The following is a 26,347-nucleotide window of genomic DNA, read 5'->3' as shown; positions in this document are numbered from 1 at the left end:
CTGAGCGAAAAACTCCTCCATCGCTACTTCGGACCATACCGCGTGGTCAGGTCATTGGGCGACCTCAACTACGAGGTCATTCCCGATGGATTTCAGAAGTCCCGACGGTCCCCGTGCCCTGAAGTAGTTCACGTGGTCCGCCTGAAGCCTTATCACGAGCGGTAGCCTCGCCCACTAATCCCGTTCATTCCTTCCGACCTCTCCACTCACTCCCAGCATCGGGACGATGCTGCTTTTGCCGGGGAGTAATGACACCGTCCATTCATCGTCGTCGTTCTACTATAACCACGAGAGCGCGGAATGCGCGCGCGAGCTGGCTTTAGAAAGAAAGAAGTCGAAGTGTCTGGCTGCGAATGCTCCGCTTTTGAGACTGCTACCGACGTTCGCTGCAGTCACTTACTTTGACGTATCCAACCGAGCCGGACGTACTGTACCACCCGTGACAATACCACTACGTATATTTTTTGCTCCTCGAAGTCTCAGTGAGTTGCAGGACGAAAATTTGGCGAGAGGTAAAACGAAGCCCCGGAGGTGCCAGTCACAGCGCTTAAGATCTGTTGCAACGAAATATGCTTGTGTTGACTTTGGTTTGATTGCGAACTACTTTTCGGGCACAGACTTTGCCTGTGAAGCTTTGGCAGCATTGCCTGCTTCGCATGAAAAGTAGTATAGCACTCGGATTTTGCGCACTCCTGAACCGCCGCTAGAACCTATGAAACGGTGCTAAAACTTCGGAAGAGGTCTCCCAGTTTCTCTAGTAAGAGTCACCTGAGTTGCCATCCTTCCCATCACTGTCTAAAATATGCTGCACTCACATGCGTTTCACAATTTTATATTACGAATTTTGGCTATATCGGCACTACTTTACAACTTTTTGCCCATTTGCTATGACAAGTTCGACTCTATATTCATTGCCCACATTTACGTCTTGACAAGTGAATCTGTTTTTTCTGCTTTCCATATGGCAAAAATAGGAAATGCAGGCGCATGAGAATAAAACAAGCATTGCAACGCTCTGTACCCGTGTGCTTGACCCCCAAAGTCCACGTGTGGGGACTGTGAGGGTTGAATATCACGGGTCTTGTTTCCTTTCGCTGCCCAGGTGGGGACAGGGGCCAGCACAACAGGGCACCACCATCCCGAAGCTACTAGGACAGCCTCACAGTCGTGTCTGGCAACAAACAGCCGCATCTATACAACGCCATACATCAATGCCACCCTTGCAACTGCACAAAGCACCAGGAATGCAACAGTACGCAAGCCCAGAGACACACAAACCACACGCCACTTTACTCAGTTGAAAACTGGCCCTTCGAACATCTTCCCAAAAAAAAAACTGGTAAAAAAGTGTATAATTTTAAATATTTTAAACTTAAGCATAACTTGTTTCAGCTAAGGAACACTTCAGCCCATCTCAAAGATGTGCAGGAAAAAAAAGGTTTGCTTAGATCGGAGTGAACAAGGTGCATAATGCTAAAATGACTACAGCTCAAAGAGCTCCTTAGTTCACCTTGCACTCATGCATGTCCAGGCTGTCGAGACCTCGTATTTTACCTCCCACCACACACGCCGCCACAATGGCTTGCCACTCAGTACCCAGTGGTGTATTTTGCAAGTAGGGCAAAAGATGGCGCTACAGGTCACTCTAGCGCTTGAGAATAGTGGGGGAGGGGAAACACACAAGCAAAAGCCAGCAGCGAAGAAGGAGCTAGGAAGCTCTGCAATGCGAGGCAGACACAACTGGAGCGGAGGTTCCACAGCGGAGGAACACGCGTCGAAGTGTTTCATGCTCAAAGTATTTCCTCACCGGGCAAGGGGTTCTTCTGCGACCTCAGTCGATTCAGCTCGGACTCGGACATCTTCTCGGAAGACACAGCATTGCGGATCGATGGTTCCCAGAGTGCAGAGTCGCTCGCTCGCGAAGGCAAAGGCCCTGGGGTGTCGCTTTCTTCAGAATCTGCAAGGAGTGACATTATGGCATTACAGGTCTTAGCTGTCTGGAAATCACAAGAAGATAAGAGTTTAGACTTGATACGACGTCACAGACTCTAACTTCCGACTATGCTGGAAACGAACTATAAACTGGCTACCCACGGATAGCTAAGGTGCTTACTTCACTGAACACTTTTGCAGAATTCCCCATGCCTCAAAGTACCCAGCTGCTCTTGAGCATTCAAGCTGCATTACCTAGGCAGGACTTATACAATTGTTAGTTTTAGCCTCTATTTTAAGTGTTCCTACGATCAAGCTTTCTATGCTCATACAGTCAGGTTCACTGTAGGCAAGAACAATATGCAAACAAAATTTGGCGAGTAGGCCAGAACTGGCCCCCTATCCTGTTAAACATGGACACAACGAAACTAAGAAATGTGCGCTATTTTTCGTTCCATGCAGTTTTCACATGAAGACTCGAAAGGTCCATGCATAATGGAAACCAAAAGGAGAAATAAACGGAAGTGAGATCACCTAGCAAATGTTCACAGTAAACCACTGCTACTCGGAAGTTCAACGTGGAGAAACATTTCGCAATCACACTGATGGGATGCCACTACGTGTGGGATAAGGAGAGTGGAAGAGGCAGGATAGTCAGAGGCCACTTTGCACACGTTCCCTCTCGCTGTCTGCCCAGAAGCTGTTGACATGGGACAAAGACTATATCTTGCATCGCCAAAGCTCTCTACCGTTTCCGCTCCTGGCAGCTGATGGTGCCAGGATGACACGAGCAAAAGAGTGGCAGTGATGGGCACACAATACTTATCCTGCACATTATATGCTCTGTTTGTTTTGCACTGCTTCAGAGAAAGAACAGTTGCAGCGCCATGTGGCGAGACATTACAGGTTTATGGGGCTTTAACGTCTCAAAGCGACTCAGGCTATGAGGGACGCCATAGTGGAGGGCTCCAGAAATTTCCACCACCTGGGGTTCTTTACCGTGCGCTGACATCGCATAGCGCACGGGCCTCTAGAATTTCGCCTTCATCGAAATTCAGCCGCCGTGGCCGGGATCGAACCCGCGTCTTTCGGGTCAGCAGTAGAGCACCATAGCCACTGAGCCACCGCGGCAGATGGTGAGACATTACAAAAGCAAAAGCTGCAAAGGCTACCCAGTTTGTCGTCTAGAGGTGCAGAGGGCGCTGACGCACAGCATGCTGTCAACACGTTCGCTCGCTGTGATCGCAGATATTACTCTTATAGCAGTTCGTGTTTTATCGTCACGAAACCTTTACGCGGTTTGGCCAAATTTCAAATAACGCAGCACTAGCTAATAGACAGCTGGCTTAGCGAGCTCCTCATTCCATGGTTAAAAGCAGAAATATCGTTCGCCGCACGAAGTTCACAAATACATGCACCACTTTGGGGGCGGCGTTGGAGAATTCAGAAACTTTGCAATATTGAAGAATTCGCTACATAGAGGTTCTTTACATCCACGTCTACTTGTACAAGAAATTTCTGTGAATAATTTGGAGGCATGAATGATCCAGCCCTAATTAATTACAAGCTGGCAAACTGATATTCAAACATAATAGCTTCCATTTTATAAGCTCTGTCATCATCAGCCAATATTCAGAGCATGGCTTGCCTCAACATGAAGCCTTTCAGAGCATCCCCAAGTTCAAACCAAAGGTAGAAACGAGTCTAGGGGCTGCCTTTATAAGGTTTCATTTTGTTTGCATTTCAATCATGACAAAAGCAAAAGGAGGTAGGGTGGCAGCCAACCAATCACAGGCACAGCCGGTTTGAGCTCAACACCAGCATTAGCCACTCTACTGCCGCCCCATCCAATAGGAGGTATTCACATGACGTCATCCGCAAGGGGCGCTAGCGGCCGGCGCGGCATTCGCCATGTTGGTGGTCGCGTGCGCGGCCGCCGCAGCCAGCCGCAGCGTTTGAATAGCTGGTGATGGGTGAAATGTGAGTGTATTTCGCGTCTCGCCGCACGTAATTTCTGTCCGACCCGTGCCGCCGCGTGACTGAGTGAATATTCCGTGAACTGTGCGAAGCAGAAAAGAGCGGGCACGCTCAGAAGGTTCTACTTTGTGAAAAGGTCGACCCCCGTAGGAATGCGGAGGCACCGGCATGGTGTGCGACGTATACAAGACTGCTGCCGCGCGTTGAATTCACCGGTATCGAGGCCCACCTGGTGCACGGCTTAAGTTTGCTGGCAGGCCAAGGAATTAAAGGATATAAACCTATGAGTCCAAGAGCCGTGCAGTGGGTGCCGACGTCCGCGGTGCCGACGGCCGAAGTGCCGTTTTTGAAGAGGTGAGTAATTCGAAGGGTCTGTTCACTTAGCTGTAGCTTAACTTGTCATCTCTACCTGCTGAAAGTGACGTGTTACAACTGAATCTAGCGAAATGGCTGCACACTGCGTTGCTGCGAAAACGGTCTTGTGCATACGAAGCAGCGCTACGTAGCTACGATCAAAACTGCAAAACATTCTCGCTGTGTCTGCCGTTCGTGCTGCGAGCGCATGGCAGTATTTGTTTGGCCGTTCTGTCGGGTAAATAAGGCAGCTATGACGCTTTGCCTTACTGCTGAAAGACCGTACGTCTGAGAAGCGTCAGCAGTTCGCGGACTACAGCTATGCGCTTGAATTATCAATTTCTGCGGTAGCAGTTCTGGAATTTCGGTAATTAATCGTGCTGTTTATCCACGATGTGCCCTGCATGACTAGCTGACAGTTATCAACTGATATTAAAAGCTGCAAGTCGTGTACGTTCTTGCGTGCAGCGCAGCCAGCCAGTTTTGCTGCCGAGTTGAGGCAACTCGGTTATATCACGGCGCAGAAGAATTCTGCTGCAAACTTCATGCACAATACGCGCTCCACAAAGATAAGTGGTCGCTGACGTATTCAACAACGTACAAATATGTTACGGATCACTAACAGTTCAGGCCGGGTACCTCACGGCGCACCGTGACACTGCGCGAGCTGGCCTGAAACGACCGCAAACATGGCGCGCCTGCCGCGACGACGCTCGCGCCGTCTGGTAGCGCGGCCTCAGTGAATACCTCCTATACGCCGGTTCACCACACAACCACCCACAGTTCCTTTCCCTGAAACGGAGGTGGCTCTGAAAAACTCGCCAGGCATGCCGAAAAAGGTCGTGCTCCCTCGTTTATCAGTGTTGGCACCAGTCCACCAACATGGCATCATGGGGGTGTTTCAGTCATGACCAGCATAAACGTCGTACCCCGTAGCCAACATTAACGAGAAGCAGCAACCAATGGCAGCGAACTAAATGAAATAAAACAAACCGTCACAAACCACGGCCTCACTACTTGAAAGCTACCTAGACAGTCACTGTCAAACTGACACACTCTGTACAGTCACTTCTGTCTACTTCTGAATGACAAGCTTCTCACATTCACGCACTCTGCAGCAAATAGGATAGAGGCAGATGCCAAATGCTCACAATGTCCAGCAGCAGTCACCTTGGTCTTGCAGGCCGGCAAGAGGATGCGAGGGTCCCTGACCATCCGCCCCAAGACCCGGGGCTCAGCCTCCACGTCTCCGCGTTGCAGCATTTCCCAGCCTGCCTCCTGTGCCTCCCTCTCCGCAGTCCGCTGGTTCCACCACACCCGACTCTCGGCAGACGCGGCTTCCAGAGACGGAGCGAGCATGTCGAGGACAACCCCCGTCGCGAGCGGACCGCTCAACGAAAACCTCACCATCTGGTCCTTCAGCTGCACCATCGTCACCGAACCGTTCGTGTACACAGGCAGCTGAAGCACTTCGGTGGCTGAACGCACCTCGTTTTTCTCCTGCTCCATTTCGTCACCAGGTGGGGCCGGTTTCCCTTTTTCCTTCTTCCTTTTTTTCGAGCACTGCGCAGCGTCTTTTGCAGATGCCTTCCTTTCCCGTTTCAGTGGCTTTTCCGATTCAGTTGTCGGCGCTTCTTTCTCTGACTTCACCGTGCCTGCAGTTACAGATGACTGATCCGACGACGTAGCTTCAGAGCCGGTCTTCTCCTCCGCCGCTGAACTCTCGGCTTTACCCTTTTTGGACTCGTCACCGGTTGCGCCTTCAACATCTGCCTCCTCACAGGGCACCACCACGGGTCTCGCCTGAACCCTCTGAAGCCCAAAGAGTGAAACCAATTCCTCGGAAACCTCGACATGAATGGCTGGGTGCACCCACAGCCACAGCTGACGGCCGTCGGCACATGCCGCACCCGTTTCGTTGTCACCAGCCACACGCCAAAGAAACTTCACCGGTCCGATGGCGCCGTAGGGGTAGCGGCCACGGTGGTAGAGTACGGTGGAGCCTTCTCGGGTTCCGGGCAGGTACGACTTGGCTCCGAATGTGAGGCCTGCACCAGAAGGCACGTCACATCTTCAGTAATTGACTTTAAATCAAACGGTACAAAAACAGTTGTGCATCTTGAACCAAAACAGCGTGAATAAACTGATCTCTATAGAAAGACAAAAAAAAAGTCTGTCAAATACCTCGAAGCGGGCCTACAGTATAACATGCACATTTTTATGTGTGCACAGTTACTACTAAAACGCAGATCAACGCATCAAACAATTTCGCAACAAAGGAATGGTTCAATACAAAAAAAAAACTGCAAGAAAGCTTGTCACAGCATTATCAAGGATTTGTAACCAAGTGACTCAAGTTCAAGGACTGATGCATTATTTAATCATAAAACGAGCCACACCGCTGTAGATGCAGAAGTAGACAGACTAACCTGTGTCGCCACTTGTGATGAGTGCCAGTTTGGCAGTGAGCTCTTCAGCGCCCCCAATCAGTTCGATGCAGTTGTAGTATGAGAGGTCCTGCAACAGCAAAGAGGGAAGAAACAATCGGTAAGCATACTTCTTCAGCTTACAAAGGTAGAACCAAACACAATAGGAATCAAAGAATGCTTTTATACTCCCTCACAACAGTGTTTCTCAAACACGACACTGTGGAGGTTTTGGATTCCTTGGAAGATGTCTTTACAGACCTTAGAGATCATGCTTTCCAATGAAGCCCACTCACTATGGCTGAATGGCAGGGCCAGATGAAGGCACGTGTACTGCATATTTACGCCTAACATGCCAAATCAACCACGAACGTTTAGAAGCTTGTACGCAAATTTTTAGAGCAATAGTGCATTCAAGAAGCACAGCACATGGATGAGCCAGCAAAATGAACCGGCACAACATTTCTTGTACAGTTGAACCTGTTTATAATAGAGAAGTACCAGAGAGGATATTTGTCTGTTGAAAAGTAGGGATTTGGAGTTATCTGTTGAAACCAGAGGTAAAAAAAAAAAAAAGCGACGAAAGTACATTGAATTTAGTTTTCGAAATTCAGATTTAAGAGGGAGTCGGTCTTCAAAAAGCAGTTTTTATTCACACAGTCACTATTATGACATCTTCAGGGATCATGTATTTGTGCATCTGCCAATTCAAAATAGGCAACTTAATTTCATGTAAAAGAATTCCTTGAGCACCAATGTATATACGTTTGTTTCTAGGCTTTTTGCAAAGGACTTTTAAGAAATTTCGCTGTAGGGAACTTGCTAAATTGTATACCATTAGTTTTTCTGGATATCAAGCAAAGAAATAAGGGTAAAACTGTCATTCTACCTATCATATAAGTTGAGTTACAATGTTTTGAAGTTGGCAGTTCAGTAACAGAAATACAAACAGGAATGAGGGACCTAGTAATAAAAATCAAGACCTCATCACCCAAAAAAGGCATTCACACAAGACCTCCCAACAGAAAAACGTGACTTTGATCTCGTGAAAATTTTTAACTTCATCCTGCAAGCCAGACTTCATAGAATGCCTATCTAGCCTCTCAACAGGCACCGCTTCAGGCCTCCACCATGACTGACAGACGCACAATTTCACACCTTGCAAACATCCACATCCATCTTGCTGCAACCTAAGCCACTTTTCCAGTGGTTTTAGCATAATCACTCTAAGCTCCAAGAAAAAGAGGTCAAGTTTTGGCCGTCAAGTGAATGGTGCCCCAAGAGGCTACGTGCCATGCACATATGTACACCTCTAGCATAGAAGACCTTATGACAAGTGCTTTTAGCATTACGTTACACACAAAGATGCACAGCTGTTGACAGTGCTAAGTGGAAAGCAAGCAGACTGCGAGATTGCACCACCAGGGACATCTTACATATCAACCATGGTTGATTTACAAAATGCAACGCTACCAAGCAAAGAAAAATTGGCAGTGTTTTAGCTCTGGTTAAACCGGGTAAATTGCGTTAGCAATGGTGCGCGCGTTCTTCTGGCGATTCTTCAGCGCGTTGCCTTCGCCTGGTAGCATTGCGGCGTTCCTGAGCTGTCAGGTGTTCAGATTGATCAGTGACAGATGACGTGGAACCACTCTGCGAGGTAGAACGTTGTCGCCGAGCTGCATATTTAGCACGATGCTTTGCAAGACGTTCTTCACGCTGTTCTGGCGTCTCTTGTGCACGTTGTCGCTTTCTCGCTTCTTCCTGTCGCTGCCACTTCTCCTTAGAGGACTGCATAGCAAAGCATTCGTGCCAAGGCCAGCGCGCATTTATAGACGCTTAAAAGCGCGGGAGCATGGGCGCCGCCATATTTGGTCACATGACCATTCCGCCACGCTGCCAGGGAGTCCACAGAACGCCATCACCCATTCGGCTGTACGCCTTGCTTGTCAGTAAATTGGTTTTTGGGGAAAGGAAATGTATCTGTCTTGCATATTCCGGTGGACATCTGAACCTCGCCGTAAGGGAAGGGAGGAAGATGGATGTGAACAAAGACACCGTATTCACTAGACACATCTTCGTTCATTCCAAACCATCAAGCTGGCATGGCGGAGTGGATAGCATGCTCGTCTCACGCGCCACAAACCCTGGTTCAATTCCACAACTCGACCAATTTCCTACTCGGTGTTATTTATTTATATGGTCTGACTAGAAATGAGGCTAACTGCTTAACCGATATCGGTTTAGGTTTATGGGGTTTAACGTCCCAAAGCAACTCAGGCTATGAGAGACGCCGTAGTGAAGGGCTCCGGAAATTTCGACCACCTGGGGTTCTTCAACGTGCACTGACATCGCACAGTACACGGGCCTCTAGAATTTCACCTTCATCGAAATTCAACCGCCTCGCCGTGGCCGGGATCGAACCCGCGTCTTTCAGGTCAGCAGCTGAGCGCCGTAACCACTGAGCCACCACGGTGGTTAACCATTCGAACGGCATCGATGCACTGCGCGCCAATGCTGCGAACGCCGGCTTCGAAGGCCAGAAGTGGCGGAGCACGGCTGAAGCAACGCTGTTCAAGGTCATCCGTCCCTACTGACCTGGGCTACGCGACGAGGCGAAACCTACAGTAGTATTGCTAACGCAATACAAAAGAAAAATGCAACCAGAGCTGCGAATAACTCCTTCCATGAACCGCACCTGCATTCTCCTGTTTCCTAGACGAAAAAATTTAAGCAGCATGCACTCTAAACAAGAATATGCCTAAATGGGAGTGAAAAGGGAGTAAACTCTCCCTGGAGTTAGAGGATAACTTATTCCCTTTTTAGTGCTTTCTGTAAACACTCCCTGGAGTTAGAGGATAACTTATTCCCTTTTTAGTGCTTTCTGTAAACACTCCCTGGAGTTAGAGGATAACTTATTCCCTTTTTAGTGCTTTCTGTAAACACTCCCTGGAGTTAGAGGATAACTTATTCCCTTTTTAGTGCTTTCTGTAAACACTCCCTGGAGTTAGAGGATAACTTATTCCCTTTTTAGTGCTTTCTGTAAACACTCCCTGGAGTTAGAGGATAACTTATTCCCTTTTTAGTGCTTTCTGTAAACACTCCCTGGAGTTAGAGGATAACTTATTCCCTTTTTAGTGCTTTCTGTAAACACTCCCTGGAGTTAGAGGATAACTTATTCCCTTTTTAGTGCTTTCTGTAAACACTCCCTGGAGTTAGAGGATAACTTATTCCCTTTTTAGTGCTTTCTGTAAACACTCCCTGGAGTTAGAGGATAACTTATTCCCTTTTTAGTGCTTTCTGTAAACACTCCCTGGAGTTAGAGGATAACTTATTCCCTTTTTAGTGCTTTCTGTAAACACTCCCTGGAGTTAGAGGATAACTTATTCCCTTTTTAGTGCTTTCTGTAAACACTCCCTGGAGTTAGAGGATAACTTATTCCCTTTTTAGTGCTTTCTGTAAACACTCCCTGGAGTTAGAGGATAACTTATTGCCTTTTTAGTGCATTCTGTAAACACTCCCTGGAGTTAGAGGATAACTTATTCCCTTTTTAGTGCTTTCTGTAAACACTCCCTGGAGTTAGAGGATAACTTATTCCCTTTTTAGTGCTTTCTGTAAACACTCCCTGGAGTTAGAGGATAACTTATTCCCTTTTTAGTGCTTTCTGTAAACACTCCCTGGAGTTAGAGGATAACTTATTCCCTTTTTAGTGCATTCTGTAAACACTCCCTGGAGTTAGAGGATAACTTATTCCCTTTTTAGTGCTTTCTGTAAACACTCCCTGGAGTTAGAGGATAACTTATTCCCTTTTTAGTGCTTTCTGTAAACACTCCCTGGAGTTAGAGGATAACTTATTCCCTTTTTAGTGCTTTCTGTAAACACTCCCTGGAGTTAGAGGATAACTTATTCCCTTTTTATTGCTTTCTGTAAACACTCCCTGGAGTTAGAGGATAACTTATTCCCTTTTTAGTGCTTTCTGTAAACACTCCCTGGAGTTAGAGGATAACTTATTCCCTTTTTAGTGCTTTCTGTAAACACTCCCTGGAGTTAGAGGATAACTTATTCCCTTTTTAGTGCATTCTGTAAACACTCCCTGGAGTTAGAGGATAACTTATTCCCTTTTTAGTGCTTTCTGTTTAGAGTGCGTTAAGTTCTGGCATACATGGCTGCATGTACCTGTGTCCTTGACCCCAACTGTCCAGGGACGAAGACTGAGAGGGTTGAATTACACAGGCCAGGTTCCCTTTAGCTGCCCACTTGGGGACAACGACCAGAAACGGGTACCGTCACCCCATTGTTAAGGCAGCAGCAAGGCTGAATGAGATTACAGCTACACCACAGCAGAAGGAGAGTGGTGCAAGTCGCAAGGTTGTTGTCATCATCATCATCAGCCAGATGACGCACACTGCAAAACAAAGGCCTCTTCCAGTGCCAAGCAAACAGTGAGATAACTGCAAAGAGCCCCACTACTATTTCACTGCATTAAAAAATAAAATGCTGAGGGGGTTGAGCTTATAGATGACGCTCAATAATTCAAACTCAACAGGAACTGATAATGTGTTAAAATTATGCAGAGTTCCAAGCTATTAACCATAGCCCTTTTAAATATACACTTGCTGTTGACAATATATCAAAGTGCCAGTCTAAATCAACCGGACGTTTCACTTTGGCTGGTCTGGTCTTGAAAATAAAATTTTATTAATGCAGTCACAATCATGAAATATTCAGAAACATGCATTTTAGCATGCCGATTCGAGAAACGTCATTTAATTTCACGTAAAACAATTCCTTGAGAACTTATGCAATTGTTATGCAAGTTTTTCGTGAAGAGCTTGCAAGAAAATTTTCTGCAGAAAACTAGCTGAAATGTATGTTACGGGTTCTCGCGACGTAAAGGAATGCAATACGGGCAAAATTGTATTCCCGCCTATCATAGAATTTGAGTTACAGGCTTTTGAAGTTGTCACTTAGAAATGCAAAGAAAAGTTTGTATTTCTGTTTCTGAAGTGGTTGCTTCAACACCCTATAACTCAAGTTCTATGATAGGAAGGATGGTAATTTTACTCTTATTGCATTCCTTTATGTGAAGAGAACCCATAACACATTTCAGCAAGTTTCATGCATAAAATTTTCTTGCAAGCTCTTCACAAAAAACTTGCATAACGAATACATAAGTGCTCAAGGAATTGTTTTACACATTTAGAATCGGCACACAAAACTACACATTCCTTGAAGATTTCTTAACTGTGACGACATTATAAAAAGCTATTTCCAGTCTCCCCCCCTTATCTGAATTAGAGCCACCTGCACTTGTTTTAACAATAAATTAGAATCTTTTTAGAAGGGACATTGAGGTCAACTCCATCCAACCTTTGGTTTGTTTTGGTTTATTGGGGTTTAACGTCCCAAAGCGACTCAGGCTATGAGAGACGCCGTAGTGAAGGGCTCCGGAAATTTTGACCACCTGGGGTTCTTTAACGTGCAATGACATCACACAGCCATCCAACCTTTGTTCCCAGTGAAAATCGGTTCCGTAACTCTTTTGCGTACGCCGACCTTTTCCCGGTAATAAAAGACTCATTTATTGCTCACAAAATTGCATTTGAAAACTTTATCACCACTCGGTTAGAACTTATGACATCAGCACCACCTTGAAGAATGTAGGTTTAGAGTGAATGATGGTATAGCCTAGCATCTGGGATCCACTCAAAAACAAATAAAAAAGAAGTGAACACATGCATTTCACTTGGGAATTCAGCCAGCGATGGTTAACACTCGTATTTCAGTTCTTGGCCTTTGTGCAGCTTATAACAGCTCTGTTTTTAGAGAAAGTGGCCTTTTTGTTGCCCCAACCCAGTAACCTATCGATACAAGTCAACTTCAGGTGGTCCCCAGTTCTCCCTCTAAAGGTGCATTGGTGCACTGATGAGGAATCTGAACTTGTCTTTTTGCTGTAGGAACTCGATCTACACGTTCCCAGCATTCTTAGAAACTTCGATTTATTGCCCTGTGCGGCCGATTTCCCAAATTAAATCTGATTAACGTCCGGCCTCCGCCTCTTTCTTTTTAATTCCCTGCATACGGTGGGAGGAGTCGACCAACGCGTGGAGTGCCTTTCAGGCAGCTGCGTGGTGAAATTGCTTTTGCTTTTGTTTCCTTTAGGTTTCCGTGAATAAATAGGTCTAGTCAGAGGCCACATAGCTGCAAATTAGGCCCACGGAAATAAAAATACGCGTGGACTCTTTGCTTTTGCCGGTCACTACGTATCACTCCGCCGATGGCAGAGTGGCAAGCCGCCACAGGACTGTTTGAAAGGTTGGTCGACTCTCCCACCGTTTGCGGAGAATTCAGAAGAAAAAAGGCGGAAGCCCGACATTAATCCGATTTAAATTAGGGAAATCAGCCGCACAGGGCATTAATTCGAAGTTTCTAAGAACACTCACAGCGTGTAGATTGAGTTCCAGCGGTAAAAAGACGAGTTCAGATTCCTCTTCAGTGCACCTTTAATCAAGCAGAGCTCCTGCCCCTCCCAGGGTAGAACTCACGTGGAGCAGGACATGCCTGGCGCTGCCCCGGTAGGCTGCCCGGATGCCCTTGTTGGTCGGGTGGAGTGGTACGCGGTAACCCCACAGGTCGGCCATCTTGAACCGCTTGGCATGCCAGATGTGCGTCTCCAGCCAGACGTGGCGCCGCTGACGACGCGCATACTCCGCCAGCAGGTTGCGCGGTCGACGCCGATGCTTCCGGCTCGGACGCTTGCCCTTCGGAGGATCAGGCTGCGGCAGAGGAGCAGTTGCTCAGCAATGTGCACTCGTAGAAAGCACTGGGAGTCATACACTGGGAGTCAAGAGCCTTAAGACATGAGGAAAGGTGGCAATTTGATTCTTTGCAAAGACCACACACCAATCAGTTGGTGGCCGAAGGAGGTTTTATTTCGTTCTGTAATCATCATCATCATCAGTCTGACTACACCCACTGCAGGGCAAAGGCCTCTCCCATGTCTCTATATTAACCCTGTCCTCTGCCAGCTGCGGCCACTGTATCCCCGCAGACTTCTTAATCTCATCTGCCCACCTAACTTTCTGCCGCCCCCTGCTACATTTGCTTTCTCTTGGAACCCACTCCGTTACCCTTAAGGACCAGCGGTTATCTTGCCTTCGCATTACATGCCCTGCCCAAGCCCATTTCTTCCTCTTGATTTCAACTAGGATGTCATTAACGCGCGTTTGTTCCCTCATCCACTCCGCCCGCTTCCGATCTCTTAATGTTACACCTATCATTTTTCTTTCCATAGCTCGCTGCGTTGTCCTTAACTTAAGCTGAACCCTCTTTGTTAGCCTCCACGTTTCTGCCCACATGGGTGAGGTTCTGCAATGCTTTCCTTCTATTAGAAGCGTATATATTTCATTGTTCTGTACATAAAAGTTTCAGGTTATAGTCAACGTCTGTGGAGTATCTTCCTGCCTCTTGCCCGTCTTTCTGCACTGCGTAAACGCCCTTCTTCCCCCAAACAATTCGCAAGTGGAATAATCTCCCACATGATATTGCTACCATTACCTCCACTGATGTTTTTTTTTTTTCCTCACTGCGAAATATGCATTGTAATCAAGCCCTTGTTTCTTCAATTATTGCAAATTCAGTTGCTTGCCTATTTTCTTTTTATCTGCATTTCCTGCTTTTTCGACTGCGTTTAAGTTGTCTTGCCCCCCCACTGTAATGCCTCACAGCGCTGTGGGTGTAGTAATAAATAAATAAAGCTATTTCTTGTGACAGTGGCAATGACGCAACAGATACTACCATGTTCTTTTTGCGTACACGCAGCCCACTGTGTGAAATGCAATCTTTAGCACCGACGTCAAGGCGGTCACCAATACTAGCCTAGTTTTATCGCTTATTCACCGCCAACCATGGCAACAATGCCCGCAATGTGCAAAGCAATGTCAAATGCACTGCATTTATACAGCTTGGTACCACAGGCCACATTCACCTACTGCAGTAAAGTACTAAAACTTTCGGGCTGCACTCAGCTGCAAGTTTGCAGTAGCTGCAGTTTTTCACAGAGACCAACACCTTTCTTTTATGCTGTGTACCAAATGGGACACTGAGGCTACCTGCTACAGAGGAAATGCGCACCAAGAATGTAGGCCAGAATGTCTCGGTCAGGGTAAGGCTATCGGCCCACTTTTAACACTTAAAGGGGCTGCGAAACACTGCCTGGGGGAATACCGGCTATACTTCAGGTGTGTTCTTTATGTCACACAGATGCTGACTTAAAAAGAATTACAGGAATCGATGCACAGGAACGGGAGTTATTCAGTGAAGAAATTTCAAAATACAAGCAAACAAAACGCTGCCCTCAACTCGATTTTGGCGGGGCTTCCCACTCCTATTCCGCTCTCCCAATGACGGCACCTGGCGCAACCAATCAAAACAGCCAGCCAGAGCACGTCGCGAAAGTTTGTACTCCATGATTGCCTGCTCTCTGTGAGACTGGCAGCGTTGTTTCCATGCCAGAGCGCCCCTGGTGGTGTATTTTTATTTTACTTGCTTTGAAGGGCTTTTATCTAGGACAAACAAATTGCTTTTGTTGATCTAATATAAAACGCAGACAGGTGACAAAATGCATCTCTATTTATTCACACAATTTGCAGTATATTTACTGTTTGTCCGGTCATCAAGCTCGCGCCAGGTGATGTCATATCCGCTGCTAAAAACCCGCCACTGTGTGGCGACACCATCATAGCCAAGAAATTGTTTTTGGGAGGACATTAAAATATTAAAAAACGGAATGTATGCGGTATTACCGACGCTAATAGCACCATTATAACTCACTGTATGCAATCAACAGGCAAAACAGTTAACTAAGGTTGTGTTTCTGGGCCCCTTTAAACAAGCCAAGACCATTTCCAAAACAAGGCCTGCAGGCCAATTACACCTGAATGCAACAGGGCAAGAGGAGCAAGCCTCTTGTTTAAATGTCAAAAGAAAACTCCAAGAGTACACAATTCTTTGCACAGTGCTACGTGCCTCGTGTGCAAGCTTGTCCTGAAGACGTTTGGGCAGCCGCCGCTTGTCGTGGCTGACAGCACGCCTCCGCATATGCCGAGGCACTTGCTGCGAGATGAGCTTGGGGTATTTGCGTTCAACATCCTTCGCCAACGACGCAATCTCGTCCGCTCGGCTTCCCAGGAAGTGAAAGAGTTGCACCTCTGAAATTTAGAGAAACCGCGATTGAATGGCCAGCTACCATGACATTCAGCTTTGACAGCAGGCAATTTTAAAAGACAACGTATTCTTCTTAAGCTCATGGAGTGGCACTAACCGTAAGAAGCAGCTCAGCTCCAACATGAGAAGTGTCTAAGCTGGTCGGTCACTCCTTTTTACAAAAGGGAGTGTGCTAGAAGACAGTTTAACTCCTTTCTATACTCCTTTCTAATTAGAGTGTACCCACTGGCAGCATTTAATGCCAACATACAGCCCACTCAATTTCTCAGCAAGCTTGTATAAGGCATGAAGAAATATGTAGCACGACCAAGACACGGACAGATAGGACACACACACATATACATTACTGCATGTGTGCGTCATATCTATCCGTGTCTTGGTTGCACTACATATTTCTTCATATTATGCACCAACAAGGTTTTTCACCGCTTAAGTTGTAGTGGCAGTAAAAGGCTTTATTTTGAAACACATCAAATGACAAAAAAAAAGTGCTTTGCATGCCACACCAGGTTGAGCTGACCCTCTTCACAAGATGCCAGCCAGGTATGCCAGGAGAAGACTCGGGATAAAGGATGTAGAAAGGCGACTGAAGGGCAACAGGACAGTAAAAGAGACAGTGTGCAAGATTGTCATGGAGTTCAAGGTAGTTGGGGCAGGGGGAAGGGCCAGAGCAGAAGCGGAAAAAAAAAGTCTAGCTGTTGTAACGAATGTGTAGGCCTGAATGTTATCAAGCGTATGAGCATCGGAAACAGAGAGGGAGATGTGGGACTGGGAGAGTGGTGAGTTCTGGCTTGAATTGAAGGAAGGAGTGGAAGATTTCTTTCTAGGTCTGAAGGCCCTTGTCACACAATGATGGGAGTTGACTAAAACTCAAGAATGAAGCAGCGGATGCTCCTCAAAGGAAGCCTTCTGGCCAATGGGGCCGAACGATTTCAATGACACTGTCGTTAATTCGATCAAACCATGGTTGACCCTGTTTCATCTGCCACCCTCCCCCCTGCTATTTCACGCAAACAGCTCTAAGGGGATCATCCGCGACTACACGAAGATCAGTCGACCCCATTGCAGGAGGGCCTCCTTTAAAGGGCATTTAACACTTCATTCTTGAGCTGTATCCTACTATAGTGGATTGCTGGGGCCCAGTTGAGATCCTCAGTAAGCTGATTACACAGCTCATTTTTAGCAGTCCCTGAATGCCAAGGGATCCATCTTAATGCGACTGTGCAAGGTTTCAGATCCATAGGTGCAATGCCTAGGTCAGAGTGTATATCCAGAGGTATGGTTCACTTCTGAAAAGCATGGCGGGTGGCTTACGAGTCACTGTACGGTACAGTCCAGTGTTAAAGGGAACATGCGATCGCGTGGCCTCTGCACTTCATGAAGCCGTGCTGCCCACATGCGGCGAGAATGGACAGCATCAGGTGCATGCACGGAAATACCAGCCGCTGTGTTTACTGTGCATGCACCTTGTGTCGACAATTCTCACCAGTTCTGGGCGGCAGCGTTCCGCAAAGCGCGGAGGCCACGCAATCTCATGTTCCCTTTAACACTGGACTGTACTGTACATGACATACTGCTGGATTGGGGGAAGATGAGCGAAATCCTGAAAAACGTGCACAATCAAGAGGATCTCCGAGATGGCACTGTCGGATGGGCGGAGGTACAGCCCACTGGTAGAAGAGCGAGTGTGAGGAGAAAAAAAAAGGGAGAGTATAAGCGTGGGTGCATGCAGCACCCAGAGATTTGCACACGGAGGCGACCGTGTACGCTACAGGGCGGCTTGGACCTCCCTGCGTCCTGAGTGAAGGAACAGGGTGATGCTGAGGGATACGATACGGAGGTTAGAGACACGTGGGAGGCCAGGGTCATGACGGGCATTAAGAAGGGCAACTCAAAATAAATGCTCTAAATTCTCAATATTAGTCACGAGCCACCTTTCTAAAGTAGCAACCATCATCTTTCATCATCTTCAGCCCAGGTAAGCTTACAGCAGGACGAAGGCTCCTACTGCTAATCTCGCTGTCCTGCGTCAGCTGTCGGCACCTTATCCATGCAAACCTCACTTTATCTATCTAAGCGGACCTTCTACTTGATTAGAAAACAGAGTTCATACCACGTGGAAACTTCATGTCATCCAGATCCGGGGAGCCTTCAAGACGCGGCTTCTTGGGCTTCCCGCAAGCCCCGTCGTCGTCAGCGGCATGCTGAAAAGACATCCGTCGCAGAGTCATTACTCAACACTAGTGCCAGGACTGATTTTCGAACACGATGCACTTGAGCGACACACATGAACATAAAACTCTTACGAGGCTACTCAATGTCACATTGATTTGGACTTAAGAGTTTCTGCCAACAAAAAATGTGGGATCAGATTTTCGATGCGCGCCTGTGCATTCACTCACCTTTCCAGACTTTACCGAAGAAACCTCGCCAGCGTCTTCACCGACTGCGTGTCCCGGCTCGGTCTTTTCGCCGTTGACGTTACCTGGCGAATACGCGACATTTTTGTAGTAATCTGCCGGTTGTTCCATTCCCGCCGGCATTTTAGGAGACGGCTTCGTAGATTAGTCGAGGCCCTAGGCGATTTTACCTAAATAACAGCTGCCAGGCTATTATAAATGCAGTACCGTGTTAGCCCGCATTACCGATTAATATCTCAGCTCATCTGTTAAGAGCAAAACAGGCTGCGTCCTGAACTGTCTAAACAAATAAGCGCTGCGACAACAAACACGTGCACGCCCTCCGGACACGCTGCCGCCATTTTCAGAGCGTATGAGAGAGAGAGAGAAAGAGAGAGAGAGAACTTTTTTTTTTTTTATTCGTGAAGTCTGTTTTGAGGCATAAGTTGAGAAAAGGGGGAGTGGAATGTGGAGAGAGAGCTGCTGCTTTTGAGTAAGTTTCGGTTTCGAAATACGGCATGGTCTGAGGTCCGAAGTTTTGCCGACTTTTGACCCATCCGCAAATCTTAAATCATTCTACGTTATATTGTCATGAAGCATGCCATATTTTGGCGACTTAAGCCATAACATACACGGATGGGACATAAAGAATTTTGAGCGCTAGTGACCGATGTCTGAATCGCGATTGTGGTTTTCTTTTGAGTACGCTATTGCACATGAATGTCATTGAAATGGGCGCTCATAATTAATAAAGTAAACTGTCCTCTCGTTACATGCCTACCCCTATAATCACGCCAACCAAATGCGTTCAAAATTTTCTCAGCCGCCTTTTTTTTTTTTTTTTTTCATTGCACTACCGCGTACCCGTTGCCCACTGGCACATATGGTGTAAAATGGTTCGGGTAGTCTTTTGCTTCACTTTTTTTTTTTAAATAAACCACTACCACCACCACCGAAGAGGTATATGTTTTCCGTCGTTGAACCCTCTGCAAAATCTACTCGAAACAAAAATTCTACAAATTTGTTTCTCACAGTCATATATATATAAATACTGTCGTCTCGAGTCCTCAGCTAGCTCCTGCTGCCGCTTTTCTAAGAAACAAACGCCACTTTCACCGCACTTCATATTTATGGCTGTAAAATGAGTTGCTCACTTGCGTACCTGCGCAAACTTGCTTACTTTTTGTGCTTAGTAATTAGTGCATAAATAGCTCTCTCCTGCTCTTTAATTTTCGCTGACACACGGTCCCTACTTCTCCTGTTCCTCTCAATTATTTCCGCCCATACATAAATAATTTCCGCCGACCCCATCTCGGGTGTTTAAATAGCAGTTGCCGTAGCCGACACCTTTTCCTTCTTTCTTTTTGCGTTATTTTCATAAAACAATACTTAACTCACTTCTTATTCGATGCACTTTTTTATGCGGCGATCCACCTACCATTATTGCGGTCACTGTTGTATGAAAGGGGTCCCCCAGAGACACCAAATTTTCCGCTGCGGATTTTTTTCTTTGAGAGGGCGCGTAAGACCTTAAAAGAACGTCATGAATCGCCACGCGGAATCTGCCAACACCCAGTTACAGTGAACTAGAATAGAATGAACTAGAATAGTGTAGAATGCGAAATTCTACACATGCTCACAGATTCAACCCTGGCGTTCCACTACCTTGCAGTTAATTTCCCGACTCGTTCATGCTTTTTGAATTGCCTGTACCATTCCTTTGAATTTGCATGCAGTAACTCCTCTGCCATAGCATCAGCCCAAGGGTTAATTTTTAGCAGATTTGAAATGAAATAGTACACAAAACCGTCAACATCAAATAGGGCAAAGACAAATTTATTTACATTGTTTGCAATAAGCACACAGGGAAAGCAACTGTGGCAGTGCTTCAGCTGCGGCTTAATTTCAAGTGCTTGGCCTGTTCTCATCTGCTAGGCCTCTCAGTGTTCACTCCTTTCACAAAAAAGTGAAGCCTGGCTACGCTGTAAAATTTTACAATTTCATTCGAAAGGTCTGCGGGAAGACGGCAACCGACTCTTTACACAATCTTGCCCTGACCAAGTCCAGCACATCAAAGATGCCGTCTGAATGGAGTTGGCTTTGGCTGAAGCATTCGGTAAAGGTTCTCAAGCTTGTTACGTTTCGCCTCCTTCGTGAGAAAAAATCGCCGTGGTAGCAGCGGAATGCCGATGAGTCACGAAAGGCACGCGGGGTCAACGCCTGAATTAGCCACGGAAGCGGCGTCAGGCATCCACCCCGCATCTGGCCAGCCAGCTCTGCAGTACAGAAAGAAGTTAGCTGCCACGTTCGGCGGTACTAGACATTCCAAGGGGCACATCAAGTTGACAGCAGCAACCGTCTTCCAGGGAGAAGTGGTCAACGACCGTTTCCCCTACCCCGAGCACGTGCGACCACAGGAAAGGCGCAGGAATGCTGTTCGAGAGCCTTCCAGAATCTGCGCGACGCAGAGGGCATCCTTCTCTCCCAACACGTGACGGGGACGTGTTCCCTATTGAGAGTGTGTGTGTGTGGGTGCCACAGTGAACTTTCAGGACCCTCCTTTCCCGACAAGCCCGGTCCCCATCTAGGGAGCCCAGGGAATGAAAGGATATAAAACTCGGCGCCTTGGACGGCCGAGTAGCTCCTGACCATCTGAGCTCATCGTCATGTGGCTCTGCTCCTTGTTTTGATACTCTCTCACTGAGACGTTCTCCCAGTTGCTTTTTGTATTTATGTAAATTCCCTTGTATAAAGTTCTTCTTCTTGTCTTTCCCTTAAACCTCGTCTCCGACCTTCCTCAACCCCTCTCCGGCACGACCATGCTACCTGATCTTTAATAAGCTTCAGCACAAAATCATACAGCTGTGCGGAAGAGTAGACGAGTGCTGCCCTGTCGCAGTATCTTGTGTAACCTTGCCAGATGAAAACTGTCATCAGCGGCTTGCATAGTTAGGAGGCTAATGCAGATTTCACACTTCGCCTTCATAACACATTTTCGTGCTACATAGCCTGCAATATGAAAGACTAGTACTGAGTCCCCAAGCAACCACCGACATCCTTCGGACGGCCGACAGAGGTCTGTTTCGGATGTTCTGTACGTCCGCTGAACATCCGCAAACAGCCGATAGACGTCCGTCGGCCGTCCGAAAGGTGGCCAAAGGTATACGGTTCGCCCGCCGACGGACGTCCAGTTGAGTACGTCCATTGGCGGATCTTTCTCGAATATTCGCATATATGGTGCATGCGTGCTTTTTTCACTCCGCGCGATGCAATAAAACCAAAAACAATTTGATGCATAGCACGCATATTTTATTGTGGTTGATGATACATCAGCAGAGCAATGGGTTCTATTCGGAAAATTTCTTAAATGTGACTCGTCAAATGTGGCAAGCTTGGGGCACACATCCGTAATCTTCCCATCCACAGGATTTCTGAAATAAAAAGAACGCGGCAAACATCAGTCATGTGAAACAAATGGCACAATGCAGCAACCCAAGTAAAAACATTGGAACCAATTAATAGAAGTGTTTAATGCTGCAAGTATAACAGACAATGCACTTTACCACCTCCACAAGTATAAGGCAATAACAGCTCTCACTTTTCCACACCATATTTGACAATGTATCTGTTCTTTATTTATTCTCATGGGCCTTAGGGCACTAACCTGCGCAGCACTGTACGCGACTGTGCACAGAAAGCCGCAAAGCTTCCGTTGCGAACCACTGCGAACTACACGTGCTTCCTACGGTTTGCCTTTCGCGCGTTGTCACTCTTTATATAGGCACAGTGAACCTAACGATGCCTTAAAAATTAACAAGATGCGAAAATACTCCGTCCCGCAACTTTGAAGAGGAGTGGGAATTAGTCGCGCGAGTTGAGGGCTCCCGCAGCTGAGTAATGTAGGCTCCCGAAAGTGTGAGAACAGCACACACTTGTGGAAGCCATCTCCTCGCGCTTACTGCCCCCACTGTCCCGTGAACGAATGTTATATGAGCATGCTGCATTGTCATAGAAGCAAGTTCCAAGAAGTGTACTGGATACATACCTTCGTAGGCAATCACATGTGCACTAAGCCTTCTTTAAACCAAGGTCGACGCAGTACGGGATTCCGGTGTTCCAGAAGAGCTTCAGGCGCTTCCCGTATCTTTCGAATTGCTTAAGTTACATTCTACTTTCGTCCACAGACCGAACAAAGCCACACATGATAATAACAGAGCTATAAAGCTCTGCGCGACAACACCACGTGACAAAACAACAACAGCTCTACAGAGCCGTACTGATGGATTGGATTGAACTGACCACGAAGTGACATCTATGATGATGGTGATAGCAGAATGCACGGGAGTTTTGATACTTAGGTACGAATGGTTTCAATGGCAAGTTTAGCTAGCAAAACGGTGGACATGTCGCAGAACTCCACTAATTTGGAGAAGTTTTATAATTATAAAACTAGGCATTGAGTTCTTGCAAAATTCTGCAACACCTGCTTCTCCTCTTAGATAAATTTAGCTCGTTGGCGGCTCTTGCACTGCAGGTAGGAGTGGAATCGCACCAATTTACAAACATCTTCGCGTCAAACCCTCCAACTGATGCAAATAAAACAGTATACATACACGAAAGACGCGAATATTCTGTGAAATAAAAAACGTCCATACTCATGGCCTGGGAAAATACTCGGCCTTACATCCTTCGGACGTACACCTCGTCTCTCATGCGGATATACAAAAGTGGACACTGTCCGTACGTCCGGCGGATGTACGAATACGGATATCCGAAATCGGATTGTGTTCGTACGTCCGATGGACGTCCGATCTCGGCAAAGGACGTTCGGATCTAGCTCGTACGTCCGACGGATAGGTTGCTTGGGTCACTCTTGACTACGTGCTGACTATGATCATGCACGAGCTCCAACCTGACCAAGTGACAACTTCACGGTAGTTCCTGCTGGCATGTGACGTTTAGGTATCTCAGCTTATTCTTTATCTCCCACATCAAGCAAGGAGGCCAACAGAGAATCTGCACATTTTCTCTGAGAACTGATGAAGCGCGTCTCGAAGTGTAGCTCGCACACCGCACAGCTGTAGTCAAGCTTTTTGTCCGTGCGACGGAGGTTCCTCTCCCACTGGTCCCTCAAAGCCTTCGGCACGCTGAAGACGGCTATCTTGGGTCATCTTTCTTGTAGGCATAGTCGGTATTGCAACCCGGCGCGAAGCAATGGTTCTGCTTGCCACCCGGCAATTTTTTTCTTTTCCTGAACACTCTCGCGATTTATCCAGGATGCTGTATCCGTGCCTTGCAAATTCGTGGGACACGAAATAATGTTCTAAGCACGCCAATGAATCCTTCAGATCAAGCTAAAACTGAGCATAACACACAACGACGACCAAAACAAAGCCAAAGCGCGAGACCGCGCCAACCGCGCCTACTTCCCACGAAACACGAAAAGCGCTAATAGACGTCTAAAAAAAGTCTCGGAAGAAAAAGCTTGACATCTAAAAGAAGTTTCATCTAAGCAGTTTTTTAGACTTCGACGTCTACTAGCCCTCTATTAGCTCTGCTAACGCTACGCTTGTATACGGCTAGAAAACTTCTGAGGTAGAACTTTTTTAGAATTTTTTTAGACGTTCCTTTTTTTTCCGAAATGGGTGCCTGTAATATCTTACGCATTTCAAGACTGATTTTTAGTGCTGCCTTTAAACCCTCTAAAGCTTTAAAAATGTTATAGTTCATTTTTCTGGTATACACTCAAAAATGAACTCAAAGCTGATTTGCAAAGACCCGAAAAATGAGCACAATTTTCAGTCACTGCATTTCTCTTTATTGAATCCAGTGCATACACCCACACAAAAAAAGAAAGGGACCAGGAAATTAATGTTAGAAGCCATGGAGGAGGTAGCTTCACTGGTTTGGCTGACATTACAACGGTAAGCACTTGGATGGCGGGAAAGTGTCGAGCAGCAACCAATTGTTAAATCAAAAATTCATTCGGCCCCAGGCCTTGTTCACAACAGATGCGTTGACGATCAAGTTGCTGTGATGTGGACGGCAATGAAGAGATCGCTAGGTGTTCCAAACATCGCTTTTCTTGCAAGGAGGATGCCAACTAGACGGTATACAAGGGGAAGTCAAATCCAGCTCTGTTCAGCAGCCTGCAGAAGTGAAAAATATTAGAGTGACCAAAAGCACAGTCAGTCAGGTGCATGTAGAATGGCCAATGAGGAGTCGGAAGCAAATAAGACCAGGAAATGGCAAGGAGTGACAGCACAGGCAATAAAATAAGCTAACCAAAAACATATAAGCATATGATGTCATTGCAAGCGGCATTTCAGCAGAGTGCTACGGCTCACCATAAACTCAAGAAGCCTTTAAGAGAAGCAAAATTCAAACAGCGTGCATGGACACTGAAAGCCAAGCAGTCAATAGCAAGTGCACTGCCTTACTGTGATGCACACTGTACTCACAGAACCTCCTAAGCTGCATCTCGCAAACAGGCTTTCTCTTACCTGAAAGAAGTGGCTGAATCAAAAGTGGTTGATGGTTGACATCTTGCACCGTCGCACGAAACCATAGAAGAGATGCTGCTGTCCTGGTAATACCTGCATCACTTCAGTATACACAAGAGATGCGTTAAATCTTGGACCTAACCTTGACAGCCACACAGGGGCACATCTGAAAGATAAGACAAATAAAAGTGCGTGTGTATAAGGCTCTTAACACTGCATTGCCAAACAAGCCCTTTCTAATCTGTACGATGAAGCTCAAACAGCGGGCAAGAGATTACTTACACCACTGCACAAGAAGCATTTGTCCAGATTCCCACCTCAGAACTGAAACAATCTCCAGGCCAAGTCTTCTGAACAACCAAGTACAAGGTGCTGCGATTAATTTGCGTGAAACTAGACCAGGTCCTTGCTCCTCCGGCCAACAGTTGGGGTCCTAAAGGACAAACACATAATGGGGCTTGTGGAATGAACATTAGCAAACAGCCCAGACCTATACAAGAAATCATGAAGTGAAAGAAAAGGTGTCAGCTGCAAAGCGTGCTTACCAAAACTTGAGAAGTTGAGCAGGCAAGGAGGTCCTCTGAAAACCATTGTTGAACAGCCTGTACCCAAAACGAAATGCACACAGTGAAGCAGGGACAACGCCAGCTGTGCATGGCGCAATGGTTCCCCAAAAAATAAAAGCTGCCACGCCTGCAAAGCGCCGTAGTACTTCACTGCACTGTCAAACAGCCGGCACACATAAGCAGCACCACTGAGTAAACTACCTTTGTGCCGGGGCTCTCAATCGTAATGAAATAAAAGCTTGACGCAGTTAAGATAACCAAAAACTGAAGGCACAGCGCACGAAGGACAGGACAGGTCCTTCGTGCCTTATGCCTTCAGTTTTAACAATGTACCGACTAGCCCAAACAAATACCTTAGTGAAGATAACCAAAGCCTTTTTAACGGGAGTTTCACTGACGGCAATCACAGCAAGGAGAATTGGAGCACACAGGTGGCCAGATGAGAGTCCTTGGCAAGAATAAAACCCTGCCAGAATGCAATAGAGCACAGACTTTGTCTAGGAAAAAATTCGCGCCTTATCAACGTACGCTTAAACAAAGCTGGTTGGTTTGAAGCTTTGTCACGTTCATATTGTCACCGCCTTGGTAAAGAAAGTAACTCGCATAGCCTAGCTGTATCCACTTAACAAAAGCTCAAATAGCACTTTGGTATGTAAAGCACTGGCTGATACTGTTTTGTGATTTGTAAACCAAAGGAGTGACACACTAGCCGACCGTTCAATCAGGCGCGTTAGAGGCTTAGCTAAAGCAAGGCCGACACTTTCACCACAGAAAAGAAATGGAAGGTTACTTACTTTTGCGGAAAACGAGGCTCACATCTCAGTGCAAAACTGGTAGTAAACGATACCGCAGAAAAAGGGGAAACTGCAGCGGCGTCAAGTGCCAACCAGCGCGGAAAAAAGTGCGCAGCGAAACGTACGCAGCATCCGCTTTGCGCGCGTAGCTATCGCTAGCCTCTGCAACGCCAA

General features: G+C 46.7%; 1 protein-coding gene and 2 long non-coding RNA genes across 4 annotated transcripts in view; all 3 read right to left on the bottom strand.

Moving 5' to 3' along the window:
• Pop1 (POP1 ribonuclease P/MRP subunit) overlaps nt 1-18,693 on the bottom strand; it is a 45,026-nt gene extending 26,333 nt beyond the window's left edge. The window contains exons 1-7 of the mRNA XM_089553151.1: nt 18,314-18,693; nt 18,025-18,115; nt 15,714-15,895; nt 13,232-13,462; nt 6,693-6,780; nt 5,415-6,311; nt 1,808-1,957 (exon numbers count right to left, since the gene is read on the bottom strand). Coding sequence (XP_089409277.1) covers nt 1,808-1,957; nt 5,415-6,311; nt 6,693-6,780; nt 13,232-13,462; nt 15,714-15,895; nt 18,025-18,115; nt 18,314-18,454 — 1,780 coding nt within the window. The 5' untranslated portion in view covers nt 18,455-18,693. The remainder of the gene's footprint in view (nt 1-1,807; nt 1,958-5,414; nt 6,312-6,692; nt 6,781-13,231; nt 13,463-15,713; nt 15,896-18,024; nt 18,116-18,313) is intronic.
• A 2,904-nt stretch (nt 18,694-21,597) lies between these two features.
• LOC149336812 (uncharacterized) lies at nt 21,598-22,684 on the bottom strand. The gene is made up of 2 exons (XR_016284333.1): nt 22,356-22,684; nt 21,598-21,741 (listed from the first exon to the last, which is right to left on the bottom strand). It is a non-coding gene; the product is annotated as an uncharacterized LOC149336812 (long non-coding RNA).
• Nucleotides 22,685-24,105: 1,421 nt separating this feature from the next.
• LOC149336811 (uncharacterized) lies at nt 24,106-26,347 on the bottom strand. Of its 2 annotated transcripts, none has more exons than XR_016284331.1 (5): nt 26,174-26,347; nt 25,359-25,415; nt 25,131-25,246; nt 24,814-24,979; nt 24,106-24,459 (listed from the first exon to the last, which is right to left on the bottom strand). It is a non-coding gene; the product is annotated as an uncharacterized LOC149336811 (long non-coding RNA). The 2 variants fall into 2 exon arrangements; XR_016284332.1 differs by having other exon boundaries at nt 25,096-25,246; nt 26,174-26,332.

The sequence above is a fragment of the Amblyomma mixtum genome, chromosome 7, assembly GCF_055824585.1.
Source record: "Amblyomma mixtum isolate Tamu chromosome 7, ASM5582458v1, whole genome shotgun sequence".
Taxonomy (NCBI): Eukaryota; Metazoa; Arthropoda; class Arachnida; order Ixodida; family Ixodidae; genus Amblyomma; species Amblyomma mixtum.
Note: the sequence above shows the minus strand (reverse complement) of the source record. Positions and strands in the feature narration are given on the sequence as shown.